At 35.2% G+C, this 14497-nt stretch overlaps 2 protein-coding genes across 2 annotated transcripts in view; both read left to right on the forward strand.

Moving 5' to 3' along the window:
- The window catches only part of LOC127934275 (rho family-interacting cell polarization regulator 1), a 299157-nt gene that overhangs the window by 180803 nt on the left and 103857 nt on the right, over window positions 1-14497 (forward strand). The gene's annotated exons all lie outside the window — the stretch shown is intronic.
- The window catches only part of LOC127934278 (ran-binding protein 10), a 28283-nt gene that overhangs the window by 10158 nt on the left and 3628 nt on the right, over window positions 1-14497 (forward strand). Inside the window, exons 4-13 of the mRNA XM_052531553.1 lie at window positions 5496-5663; window positions 5788-5810; window positions 6794-6978; window positions 7116-7228; window positions 8899-9007; window positions 10943-11091; window positions 12291-12483; window positions 12662-12798; window positions 13740-13885; window positions 14304-14415. Coding sequence (XP_052387513.1) covers window positions 5496-5663; window positions 5788-5810; window positions 6794-6978; window positions 7116-7228; window positions 8899-9007; window positions 10943-11091; window positions 12291-12483; window positions 12662-12798; window positions 13740-13885; window positions 14304-14415 — 1335 coding nt within the window. The remainder of the gene's footprint in view (window positions 1-5495; window positions 5664-5787; window positions 5811-6793; window positions 6979-7115; window positions 7229-8898; window positions 9008-10942; window positions 11092-12290; window positions 12484-12661; window positions 12799-13739; window positions 13886-14303; window positions 14416-14497) is intronic.

A 14497-nucleotide genomic window follows, 5' to 3' on the forward strand; every position in this document is an offset into this window, starting at 1 on the left:
AAAAAGTTGTTCATAAACCCTTTTAATTCTGGCAGAATATTGGAGGAAAAAAAGTAGGGAGGGACTTGATAACATCCATCGGGAATGATTGGATTGTGAAAAGTGGGCATTACATACCAGAATGGAGCCAGGTGATTGGAGAAAGCTAAAAAGGAAAGTTATTTAGGAAGATGAGCTTTGAAGAATAAAAGAGAAAGTTTTTTAAATTTTGATTAAAGATTATGGAGACATTTTCCAATGCAGTAGTGTGGACTGATGAATAATTTCATGAAAGGCCAATGCTGACTTTACAGTTCACTTTTGGCTATAGTCTTGTAGCCTAAGACCATTTGTCTCCTACTTTTTCCATCTTTCACTTTTTAATATCTTTCTATCACAGTAAGACTGTAATTCAGGCCAAGAACGGGCCTCAACATGTCCTGAAAAACATCAGCTGTGGAAATGACCTTGCAAATGCAGAGACATCTCAAGGTTTTTCTCTCTGTGCACCTTAATCTCAGGAAATAACTTTGTGATGTGTTTTTTTTTCTCTCTCTTTCGAGTCCTTAAAGGGAAGGAGAGTAGAGGAGACCTAGATCTCATTATTGGTTTTCCTCAATGGATTTTGCATGGTGTCCAGAATGTTCTGAGATCACAAAGCCTTGTCATAATTATTCATACAAAAAGTTAAAATTAATCAGAAAAAAATCTTGTCATTCTCAAAGAGAATCCATTTACACTCCAGAGGACATCAAGCTGCTACTGAACCAGTTCATTTAAATGACCAACTGGAATGAAAAATGACACAATAACCAAATATAATCCAGGGTGATATCAAAAACCAAATGAAATGTGTTTCAATTCTCATAATGAAAGGTGACTGAATATTTCGACTATCGTATGTGGAGCACACTCGTATACATAGTATTTGTATTTTGAAAAATATGTTGGCTGCTTTATTCTATCAGTTTGTACACAAGTATGATTTGACAATGTAAAGTTAATCTGACTAAATTTAAATGTAGTTTAATAGTAAGATTAAATTTAAATCAAAGTGTGTTGCTAAATTAAACACTGAATTGAACGTGGTGTAATTAAATCTAGCTTTAGTTTAGTTGACACATTCATTAAGATTTAAGATGCAAGTAGACACGTTTTGAAGAATATTAAAATAGATTCATTATGTGAAACACATTTTGTTGTAGAAACATAACATTACATGTTAGCTCTATATTTATCTATATAGCGTCAAGTATTTTCAGAAGTCATGACTTAAGTCTTCAATGTCACATGATCCTTCGGAAATCATTCTAATTTGCTGATTTTGGTACTCAAGAATTTTTTTTATTATTATTATTTTTATCAATGTTGAAAACAGTTGTGCTGATTAATAATTTTGTGAAAACTGTGATGCTTTTTTTTTAATTGAAAGAACAGCAATTTATTTTAAGTCGAAATTGACCCCAAACGGTAGCATTTATTAGACGAGCATAAGAGAAAGGTCTATATGCAGAAATAGGGTGAAGAATTCTGGGCACAGTTAGGTTTATGTCACCCTCCTGTGACCGCTTTGACCAATCAAGTGACTTTGTCAATTGTTTTTTAGCTTCTATATTGTGCCTGAGGCAATTGAAATGCTTCAGAGCAATCTAGCCAATTTGCCATATGAGTGCTGATGACAACTTATGTGTTTATTGACCCCTGAGCTCTCTGTATAAACCACTCTTTGTCTCAAAGTGTTTTGGAATATAGTGGGCAATGTTGGGTGACCAGTGTATTTTCTGGTGTGTTTAAAGCCAACAGCATGATATTCTTTGTCTGGTTGTAGGTACGAATGACAAACATGGACTTATTCCGTTATCAGATTATCTCATTAAAATTATGATGTTGGAATCAAGAACATAATGAAATGTTATAGTAACCATAATGGACACCGTTGTCTTCGCTTGTAAAGCTTCGTACATGACTAAGATATCCAGAATATAGATTTAAGTGGTTGAACATACTGTAGGACTGTAGGACCTTAAGAACGGTGGCAATCAAAAAATTTAAAAAAGATTTTTTTTTTTTAAATGCACTTTTTATGCACTTTACGTGAAACAATAATGATAAAACAACAAAAAAAAAAGTTTAAATGGCTCATATGATGCAATTTCAAGTTTTCAATTGTTACAAGCTCTTGGTGCATAAAGATCTGTAAAGTTGCAAAGACTAAAGTCTCAAACCCAAAGAGATATTCTTTATAAAAATTAAGACTAGTCCGCGCCCTCCTAAAACGCCTCATTTAAACATGCCCCCACATATCACGATACTGTAAAAACACCGTATACATCATTATAATCCATCATTATGTCCCCACTGGATGCAACAATGGCTCGTTTGTAATGGGTTTTATTGTTTTTGTCTTGTCGCGTTGTTGTTCTTACTGAGACACGCATCACAGGGGCATAACATTTCCATCGCATGCTTGAGGCATTCGGCCAATCACAAAGCACTGGATAGCTAGCTAATCCGAGCACACCTTGCTTTTCAAAATGATGAGCTTTGTAAAACACGACACATTTCAGAAAGGGAGGGCATAGAGGAGAAACAATAATGGATAGTATTTGAAAAAAGAATGTGTTTTTTTAAACTTAAACCATATAAACACATTTCATTACACCAAATATGTTAAAAAAATTTATTTTTAGCAACATCATATGACCCCTTTAAATGAAGCCAGCAAACAGCAAAACAATAAACCTTTAATAGTATCTTTATAATTTATTCATGCTGCAATGCATGCTTGGAACTTCAGAACTTTTTAGCAACCATGTTGGGGAAAGTTGCTTTTAAAAGTAATGCATTACAATATTGCATTACTCCATGAAAAAGTAACTAATTATGTTACTTCGTTACTTTTCATGGAAAGTAATACGATACGTTACTATTGCATTCCTTTTTAAATCTGGACAGGGCTTGCTTGTTTGTTTCTAAAATAAAGAAGTACTGTTTTTGGCAGATATAAAAGCCTTTTCACACCAAAAGTGAAATGAATAAACCTCAGGCTGAAGGGAAAGCAAATTTACAGCCATACAGTAGAATGCTGAAGAAGAAATTTCAACACACTTCAGCAATAAAAAAAGACACACAAATGTTTGTTGAGTAATTTTTGCCTATTAGTATTGATGAACTGGATCATCGAAGGTCAGAAGCAAAAACATTGGTCAATAGAATGGATATTTGTGTTGTTTAACGTCATCTTCTGAGTTGCATTATATGTATTTATTTTGAGGAATACTGCATCTGTATGTGGTTTTGTTTTTGTGAGTGAGAGGAATTAATGCATATTCATATTTATTTTAGAGCTACAGTAACAGATTTCCCTCATCATGGGAGAGCTGTCAATCAATAAATTGGAAAAAAGTAATTTGTGTTACTTATTTGGAAAAATAACTCAGATATTCTCTTGTAAATTAAAAAGTAATGCGTTAGTCTACTAGTTAATTAACAAAGTAATCTGATTATGTAACTTGCATTACTTGTAATGTGTTACCCAAACACTGTTCAGCAATATGAAGTTTTTATGTTCAATTCGATTGCTCTGTGTAACGCTATAGAAAGGTTCATAATCAAGGGAAGAAGGAGGGGGGAACCGGCGGACATTTAAATGAAATTTTAATAATAAAATAAACACAAAACAGCCCGACAGCCCCTCGCAGACGACTGTCGCACACAACCAAAACTAAAACACAAAATAAAATCCAGGCCTGGTCCTCTCTCGTCCTTCACTGCCGTAGCTCATCTTTTATCCTTCCATTCTCCTCCGTGGGACTTGAGACCAGTGAGTGGTGCAGGTGTCTCTTATTTCCAAATCACTCCCACGACCTCACTCCATTCCCACGGCTCTCGGCCCCGCCCCACTCATCACAGTCTGACAAAAGTTTTTATGTAGCTTCAAGAAAACTGAATTTCTAAGTATTTGAGGTTTCGTTAGCTGGAAAATGTGCAGTTGCTTTTTTTGTGCAGTGTTTGTTCAGTTCATGGTTCAGTTTGCTGGATTAGTGTTTATGTTTGAAAATTCACGTTTCCTTTAGGTCTGATGTTTTGCATTTTACATTTTGTGTATTTTGTAATTGTGTGTTATAGAACAAAGCTGGTTCATTGGAAAGCAAATGATAAAGGCAATTTTTTAGCTAAATTAATACAAATTTGAGTAATTTAACATAATATAATAAATAATACATTATAATAAATATACATTTAAATAAAAGTGTGTGTGTGTGTATTTATTTATATATATAGTTTCTTATGAGAATGTATGGAGAAATGAATGAATTGTATGTTTGCATGTGTGGGTATGTGTATTTGTGCAGTTTGAGTGTAATGGTTTTAATGTGTCCCGCTGACCTCCATGTCTCTGATCCTACACTGGAGTTCTGCCCATTTCATTAGCATGAAGGGAACACTGAGCTTTGCTTTAGGAGAAATATCCCTGCCCGCACTGCTCTGCAGATTAATCTAATACCACACCACAAGCCCCCTACAGCCACTGCTTTACTTTCTTGTTTGTTTGTTTTTTTCATTCGTTTTGCTTCTGTTCAATCTGCCATTCTCAGAATGCACTTGCTTACTCCATTTCGCATAGTGACCATAAAAATAATTGCTTAACCAATACCATTTTTATAATGAAATAATCAATTGTCTGCTAACATTCATGTTTCGAGTCAGATCGTCCCGGTCAGTGATGAAGATATCCTCCTCTTGGTGGCTTGAGGCAGTACAAGGTTTATTGAATTGTTCATTTGGTCTTGTAAAATTTACACACAGGCTTGTCCAGCTGCCCACCGAACGAGCCTCGGAGTGGATGTAGCATTTTAAAGGACATATTCTCTTTATGTTGTTATAAAAAACCCTAACTGCGCCTGTCATAAATGCAGTACTTGTTTCAGAACAGCTGGAAAGCCAACTTCTGCCCACAAGGGCCATTGTCAGTGGTTACAGTCGGGGCCGGAGTGTTTTTTTTTTATTTATTTTTTTTTGCTGTAGTCCACCTTTATTATTTTATCCAAGAGTTCTGCTGCCTACCTAGAGAGGGTCCCCCACATATTCTTTTCTACACAATTATGGGAACGGTGCTCATAATTTATGTAAGAAGCAGTATTTTATGATGCTGTAGACCAGATGGCATATCAAATGCTGCAGGCTTAAAATCAGCCCGACTCATTCTGTGACTATCAGTACAGAGGCAGAATCAAGATTCCTTACTAGCTGGAAAAATCTGTGCCGTCCTAGATCTCTACATAAGTGCAACACCATTGTTGACATCCCATGCATATTTGATTATTACATACTTCAGCTAATTTGTTTATGCTTTTAGCTTCCAATAAAAGTGTAGTAGTGTCATTGCCGTCTTACATGTTTTAGCATATTTATATCCACTATACAGAATTGTCCCAAACATCAGTGCAGGAAATGCAGTTTTTGAATCCAAGTGATAGCCATTTTAATGATTGCATTTCTCTTTCTCACCTCAGGTTGGGACAAGCACTCCTATGGTTACCATGGTGACGATGGACACTCCTTTTGCTCTTCAGGGACTGGCCAACCGTATGGCCCAACCTTCACAACGGGCGACGTCATTGGCTGCTGCGTGAACCTCATCAATAACACATGCTTTTACACCAAGAATGGGCACAGTTTAGGTAATAATTAAATTTAATGCTTAAGTCAATAGAAATCAATTTCGGGGCTCAACTTAATTTTTTTTATATATATGTCTAATGTAATCTCAGAATCCACAATACTAAGATGTTCTTTTCCCTCCAGGTGTGGCTTTCACAGATCTGCCAGTAAGTAAAGCACACAGATCTCTCTTAATCAGTGTAATCTTAAAACGAAAATTATATATATATATATATATATATATATATATATATATATATATATATATATATATATATATATATATATATATATACATATATATATATATATACATATATATATTTATTTATTTAAAATTAAGTATAAATATTAAAATCTTAAGAAATTTAAATGAAAATGAGTTGTCTAAATGAAATTAAATTTATGCATTTAGCAGACGCTTTTATCCAAAGTGACTAACAGTGCATTCAGGCTAACAGTTTTTACCTAATATGTGTTCCCTGGGAATCAAACCCACAACCTTGCGCTGCTAACACAACGCTCTACCACTTGAGCCACAGGAACACTACAGTTAATAAAGCTGAAACATTAGTAAAAAAAAAATAAAAAATAAAAAATAAGGCTAAATGGTAATATTTAAATACAAATAATGTCAAAAACAAATGAACTAATATTGATAATATATAAAATAGTATATAAATAATACTAAAATGACACCACTCGCAAATCAGTAAAAAAAGACTGTTATTTAAATGAAAAATTTTTTTATCAAAAATTCCATGCTACTTTTATATTTCACGTCAAGGCCTCTATCAAGCCTGTATCTGTGTGCTAGCTTGTACTTTTCTGCCCAACTTTGAATCTTTGTATTGCAGCAGTTCTCATGTTACTCTCCCCCTAGGATGAATCGCTTGCATTGTAGCGTTCGTCATTTGTGAGTCACTCTGCGTCTGTTAAATGAATACCTTTAATGGGAGATTGATGGTGTGGTGTAGTCTAGTTATGAGCGCAGATTAGGATTTATGTTTCTGTATGGAGCTTCAGTTGAGGCCTTGCCAGTTACAGTGTGACTGAAACATCCCCTATGCTGAGAATTACTGACGGTGTACGTGTAGACCTTCTGAGCAGACTCTCAGCTCTCTCTTTTTGTCTCCGTCTCTCATTACAGCCTAACCTGTACCCCACAGTAGGGCTACAGACTCCAGGAGAGATAGTAGATGCAAATTTTGGCCAGCAGCCTTTTGTGTTTGACATTGAGGACTACATGAGCGAATGGAGGGCCAAGATCCACAGCATGATTGCCTGCTTCCCCATCGGAGAAAGACTGGGAGACTGGCAGTCTGTTCTGCAGAAGTGAGCAGCCAGTCACCTAATAATAAATTCAGCAGTCTAAAAGATGATTAAAAACATCTACTTCATGTCACGCTGCTTATTCGGGATTCATAATGTTTCTTCTCCTCATATTAACCTTTTTATGTTTATATCTGCAGTATGGTGTCCAGCTACCTAGTGCATCATGGGTATTGTGCCACAGCAATGGCCTTTTCCAGAGCCACAGAGACCATGATCCAAGAGGACCAAACCTCCATAAAAAACAGACAGAGTGAGTACGAATGAAGTCAACTGGTTTAGCTAAAAAATAAATGGAATAAATCGAGATAAAATATAATTATATCTTGCGTGATTTGAATATGTGGCGGAATTAATATAGACATAACACTGGTAATGAGTTCAGATCTTCCCATGTCATTTGTGGTTTGGGTATAGGAAAATATAACTGTCACATGGAACTAAATTTTTTTATGGAATAAGCAAAACTATTGCTTTTTTTGGATGATGAGTTATGAGTATTTTATAAATTTTTCATTTAAAGTCATAATAAAGCATCTTTGATTTAAACTGTAATGAACACTCTGAATATTTAATGTTAGCATAATTGGTTATCTGGCACTGGCTACGACTGAGTGAATTTAATAAATCTTGTTGAATGCATTTCAGTATAAGCTATGAGATAGATTATATGTAAGAAAGGCAGAGTCCATAGGAGTATAATTTAATGCTGAAAATTTGTATATTATCATGAGTAATCAACTTTTGTGATCTTCTGAGTTAAAAGAGTCCAATGTACAATAAAAGCATGCTGTAGCTTTCAGAATTTAAAACTTCTCCATTGCAAAACGAAAATGTACTATATATTGAAACATAGCTTCAAAGCTACTACTCACGCAGATATCAATCTTAGTCTTTTCAGGTAACAAGTATGAAGCATTGATTCTATAATTCCTAAACAAAATAAGAACTGTTCTCCAAACATTGTTTTTTTTCCTGGTGTGTGTGTAGCACCTACAGCTCTGCATATCCTGAAAAATCCCAATAATATTATTTTTTTATAAGGGTTACCATACAGTACATCCTCATTTTCCCTGACATGTTCTGGCCAGGATTTGGCTTTATTTTCGTATTTACATACTATCTACTGTCCTCATACAAAACATGGTACTCATGCATGCATGAGAAGCTGAAAAAAGCAATGCAACATTATATGCACAACTAATGTACCATGCTGCTTTTTCAGCTTTATGACGGTTTTTCGTGGCGCAGCGGTTAAAGTTGTGCACATAATGTTACATTGCTTTAACCATTCTCTGTAGATCCCACTTTCATGCACACCACGATTGGTTGAATATGTACACATGCCTGCACTACATAGGTTAAACTACTTTTCAGTCATTACCTTCAGCGAATATGCAAACAAAAGTAACACAAAGCCAAGGTCTGGACATTTGACGCAATTTAGAAAACCCTGACCAGGACAAGTCCAGGTCACCCTATTTTAAAGAACCGTTTTTAACTTCAGGGCTGAATATTTCATTATACATTATTATGCGTATCTGTCACAATCTGATTCAAGCTTTGCAAACAGCTGTTAGAGAAAGAGCATTTAAAAACTATATTTAAATGGAACATTTCAAACCTATATTGGCAGCATACCCTCAGACAGCAAACCCTTAGCTTGCATCTAAGTGCCATTTATTATTTCACCTGTGAGGAGGGCAGTTACATAGACCTTCAAAGCACAAGAGTAATAAAACACCTGTTTAAAAGAGTCAGAGACGAGGAAAATGATCATAAAACTAAATAATGAATGCTCAAAACACTTTACTAACATTGTAAGTGGACCTAAGGGAGAACTATTGAGTTATAAAAAATGTATGATATGACCACTTTAACAAAAAACAAAACACACTAGTTGTTTCTTCTTTGTGCTTAAAGGAATACAGAAGCTGGTATTGGCAGGACGTGTTGGAGAAGCCATTGAAGCAACACAGCTGTTGTACCCCGGACTCCTAGAACACAACCCCAATTTACTCTTCATGTTGAAGTGAGTATGTCTAGCAGCCTCTGAGAACCATGTGTGTGCCTTTTTTGTTCGGAATGGATCAAGAGGAATTGCTTAAATCCTGAAACAAATGAAAATGTGTTCTCAACTCTGGGGATCAGTAGAGCTCAGTTGTATTCGAACAGCCACAGCTTTCTGGAGTTTCGTAGTGAAAGCGGGCTCAGAAAACATGCAGCCTGAGATTAGGGCAATTTTTAACTCTGTGTTATACAGAATGAAGGTTCTAAAGCGCCCTATGGTCATTCTGACGAATTGGCTCTATTTTTGTTACTTTTCTTTTTAGCAAAAACACACACTGACTGCAAAAAAAGAGTCATGGTTGCTTTGGTCTGAGCTGCTCTGATACGATTAGTCATACTATTACATAAGGTGGAAAATGAGCTGCCTTTGAACTACCTTTTTTTTTTTTTTTTATAATCATTACAAGTTATACATCAGTTACTGAATTGTGGATGTTTTTTTTATAGTATGCAGGCCATACTTCCAAATATTTATCTTGCTTATAGGTTTTGGAGAGAGCAGTGACTTTTAATTGCATGCAATTAGAAGATCCACCTACTAAAATAAGTGGTTTCAAACAATAGCGGAAGTTTAAGAAATGGAAAGGTTTGTAAATCTACTTGCACTTAAAAAAAAAAAAAAAAAAAAGATATCGAGAGTAAATGGAGAAAATAGTTTTGGTTTGGGCTTGCAGAGATGGGATTGTGTACAAAAGTTACAGTTAAAACACTAATAATAAAGTACTTTTGAACATTCTACTCATCCAAACAGTCTTGAAAGCAGTGGATCCCAGTTTCCATAAAATTATTAAGCAGCAAGTGTTTTCAACATTGATTATGATAAGAAATTATTTTTGATCAGTAAATCAGCAAATTAGAATGATTTCTAAAGGACTGGAGAAATGGCTGCTGAGAATTCAGCTTTGCTATCACAGGAATAAATAACATTTCAAAATTTAAAATGGTTATTTAAATTGTAATAATATTTTACGATATTACAATTTATACTGTATTTATATCAAATAAATTTAGGACAAACCAGGCAAGCATTATTAATTATTTCTTGTGTTGAGTGTTTTCTGGCAACAGTGTTCTTTTTTTTATTACAAAAAAATATAATCATTAAACAAATGAGTGTTAGTGTAATGTAAGTTTTATATTGATTCTGTTAGACTTCTGTTCTCAGGTTTTAAAGGGATAGTTCGCCCCAAAAACGAAAAGATGTCAGTTTTTCCAAAACTGTATGGATTTCTTTCTTCTGCTGAAAAAAACAAAAACAAAAAAAAGGTGATATTTTGAAAAATGTGTGTAAACCAAACTATTGATGGTCCTCATGGTCTTCCACAATCTATATATGTTTCTGGATACTTTGGTTGCCCATATTCTTTAATATATTAGATGAAAGAAACTCATGATGATTACAATTTTCATTTTTGGATGAACTATCCCTTTAATAATTATTTGTCATGCATTGAAAACGTGATATCCTTGATCTTTGTTCCTCAAGCAAACTGCATTGAAACTGCGTTCCTTTGGCTGTTATGTTTTGACAAAGGTGAAACTGATTTATATATATATATATATATATATATAACCTTATATGGAAGTGCATGTGTGTTATTATTTAACTGCACTGTTGGATGTCATCAGATGTCAGATTCTGATGTGGGAATAGTGCTAGGATGTGTGGGAAGGAAGCAGTGTGAGTTGACTCCTCTTTCTCTCTGTGATGGATAACAGTTGAATGACAAGCAGACAGTTTAATGGATTGCTGAGCCGACAGTGTCAGTCAGTAGGCATAATGGATAACAGAAATCTGGTTGACAGACATTTGAATGGATTGGCAGGTCTGAAGTGCATGTGTATTTGTGTGTGAGATGTCACTGGTATAAAAGTGATTTTTGCTGCTGTCCCTTAGGTGTCGGCAATTTGTGGAGATGGTGAATGGTACAGATAGTGAGGTACGGTGCTTTAGTGTCCACTCTCCTAAATCACAGGACAGCTATTCTGGCTCCCCCAACCTGAGCCCGCGGCACGGAGCCACCAATGCTCACGTGCACAACACAGGTAACACGAACACATGCTCTTTGTGATTAAATGTATTTGGTTGAGTCAAAAATAACAAATCGAAAAGTGTGACATTATTTGCATGACATTTAAACCAATTTTCTCCCCTAATTGGTCATTAACATAAATATATAAAAAAAAAAATCATGAATAATTATCTATTCATCTATTCATTACCTTAATACAGCAGTCAGTTTTTGATATTAAAATCATCACATATTAAACTCAGTGCAGCAAATCCCACATTGTGTATTTCCAATTGCACTCTTAATTATAGATCTAAAATAACTCATGCTTAAGATTTATTATATTTTTTCACATTACAGTCATGAGAGATTTATTTTTTCATTATATTTACATAAAAATAATGTTACAGTGCAAACATTTGTAATGCTTCTAAAATAGGCTTTATTTTTTTATTTTTTTGCTAAATATTATTGCTAACACTTTTAAGGTCCAATCCTCACTTTTAACTAGTTGCTTCTGAGCATGCATATTACTAGCATATTGGCTGTTTATTAGTTCTTATTAGACACATATGAATTTGTTATTCTGCATGACAGTGTCCTAGATCCCTTAACCCAACCCAATACCTAAACTTACCTTACTAACTATTAATAACCACGAATAAGGAGTCTATTGAGGGGAAAATATAATTAGTTAATAGTCTTTATTTATTTTGAGGTCACATATGTCCTTGATATTTATTCATGATTTTTGTGCTCAGCCATGTCTACAGTGTTTCTGTTAAATTGTCTTGAACTATTTAACACTATCCCAAAAAGTGTAGGGTGGAGATATATGCAATTGGAAGCAGTTAATCATCGATTAATTCTTTTTTGTTATTATTATTACAGGTCGATTTATTAATATGTTAAATTTGGTTCAACAATACCACCATGGATACTTTTTACATCTTTTGATTTACAAATCTAATTTGTTGAATATTTATTCATTTATTTCTTATTTGAGCCAACTAGTCTGATTGTTAGCTGAAAGCAAGAATCAAATGAGACCAAATATTTTATTCGACCAAGATGCACGAGTTGAAGGATGAATAGACCTTTGTGAAGAACAGAAGTTCAAATTCAGAATTCGGCAGGCTTCGTTTCCGTGTGGATCTGATGATCATGAGGAAATTCTCCAAGAGAACACATTCATACTGTTTCTCATTGTTTTTTTCTGTCCTCATGACTCAGGAGGAGACAGTCCCACATGCAGTAACGGGGTCACCCCTACTAACAAAAATAAGAGCCACAACAAATACACAGGCGTAAGCTCCACCTCCTCCTCTCCATCCTCCTCTCCTTCCTCCGTCAATTACTCCGAGTCCAACTCTACTGACTCCACCAAGTCACAGCCCCACAGTGCCACCAGCAACCAGGAGACTAGGTTTGTGTTGTTGTTTGGGATGGCAGTTTTAGCTTTTACTTTAAGCCAGACAGAAAAACAGAACATGCAGTGCAAGCAAGCCCAAGCATATAAAATTGAACTTGTTCACAAATGTTATGTACTTCCATTCTCTCGAGACCAGCCCTGCTGTTGACTGTGTGTTTTTATGTGTTGACAGTGATAGTGAGATGGAAATAGAGGCAGAACATTACAGCAACGGCGTGACAGAAAGCTCAACTCGCATTATGAATGGCACATACAAACACCAGGAAATCCTGCAGGCGGATGAAAACAGTGTTGGCAATGGAGTAGCAGGTACGGGACATGCTCGCACGCACACCACACATGCAGAACTTTCAACTTCATCCTCGGCATGCTGTGAGAGCGGCTTTTAAAAAATATTCTTCTCATCCCTTATTCATTCTTCACTCTGACTAGTTCTTTCTCTGTCCTTCTCCCCCTTGAGAGCTGCTAAATTGAGCTTCGCTGTAATTCAGCCCATTAAATGTTTTTCTCCAAGGTTACAAAGAGAGGATATCATCTTTTGTAGTTGCAAAGTTTTTGTAAAGTGTGTATTTTTTTATAGCACCAAGTGCTCAGGGTTGAATTTTTTTAAGACTATTATATGGAGGAATTTTTTATATTATATTACATTATTTTGTTGTTGAACATTATAGGGTCAGTAACTTAAAAAAAAAAGATATATATATATATTTTTAATTCCGCCAGGATGTCTTAAAATGACATTTATAATATTACAAAATATTTTTATTACAAATAAATTCTGTTATATGAAACTTTCTAGTAATTAAAAAATTCTGAAAAAAAGATATCACAATTCCCACAAAAATATGAACATTTTCTGCATAGATAATAATAAGAAATCATAAGAAGATTTCTGAAGGATTTTGTGACACTGAAGACTGAAGTTTTATAGAATAATATATTCTAATTGAAAACAATTATTTCACAGTATTACGTTTTTTTATTGTATTTCCGATCGAATAAATGAGACTTTAAAAAACATTAAAACATCTTAAACAATATACCATGAATATATAGTGTGAATTATATTATGTTGTATTGTATTATAATACATCTGCCAATATTTGCATTCCCAAATAGTTCCACTTTCTTATTAATCATATCCTCAGATTAATAAAGCAATTTATGCGCGGTTTCCCAGCTGTACTATATTGAAGCAATTTATTTCAACCACAGTAGCTATGTGCGCTATGCTTTGTTTGCTCCTCTAGATGATAGCTGCAGCTCAAGACAGCTGTGTGGAGGAAACCAGGCGGCCACCGAGAGAATGATCCAGTTCGGCAGAGAGCTTCAGGCCCTCAGCGAGCAGCTCTGCCGCCAATATGGCAAGAACGCCACTCACAAGAAGATGCTGCAGGTAGGAGAGATAGAGGGAAAGAGGAGGGTAGGGTCTTCTAGTGAAACTCTACAATCATAATTCATCAGTTTTATATTAAATATTGGTGAAGTGGTCTATTAGACTCACAGTAAAATTCCAAGCATATAAACAAATCTGTTTAACTACTCTGCCTCTTGTTTAAATGAAATTAAATGTATGCATTTAGCAGACGCTTTTATCCAAAGTGACTAACAGTGCATTCAGGCTAACAGTTTTTATCTAATATCTGTTCCCTGGGAATTGAACCCACAACCTTGCGCTGCTAACACAACGTTCTACCACTTGAGTTCGTTGCTGATGTAAATACACAGTTCAAGTGGAAAGTTGATTAGCCCTGTGGGGAGCAGTACACTTGCATCCTTTGTGCCCACTCGCCAATGTGTGTGTTTGTGTTCAGGATGCATTCAGTCTGCTGGCGTACTCAGACCCCTGGAACTGCCCCGTGGGCCAGCAGTTGGACCCCATGCAACGAGAGGCGATCTGCTCCGCTCTCAACAGCGCTATTCTGGGTAGGTCTCAGATCACAACACTAGAAAGTTCTGGAAAACATGATCTCTTACATAGGCCCTTTTCATTTAAATGTGGCTGCAG

The sequence above is a fragment of the Carassius gibelio genome, chromosome A18 (genome assembly GCF_023724105.1).
Source record: "Carassius gibelio isolate Cgi1373 ecotype wild population from Czech Republic chromosome A18, carGib1.2-hapl.c, whole genome shotgun sequence".
Lineage (NCBI taxonomy): Eukaryota > Metazoa > Chordata > Actinopteri > Cypriniformes > Cyprinidae > Carassius > Carassius gibelio.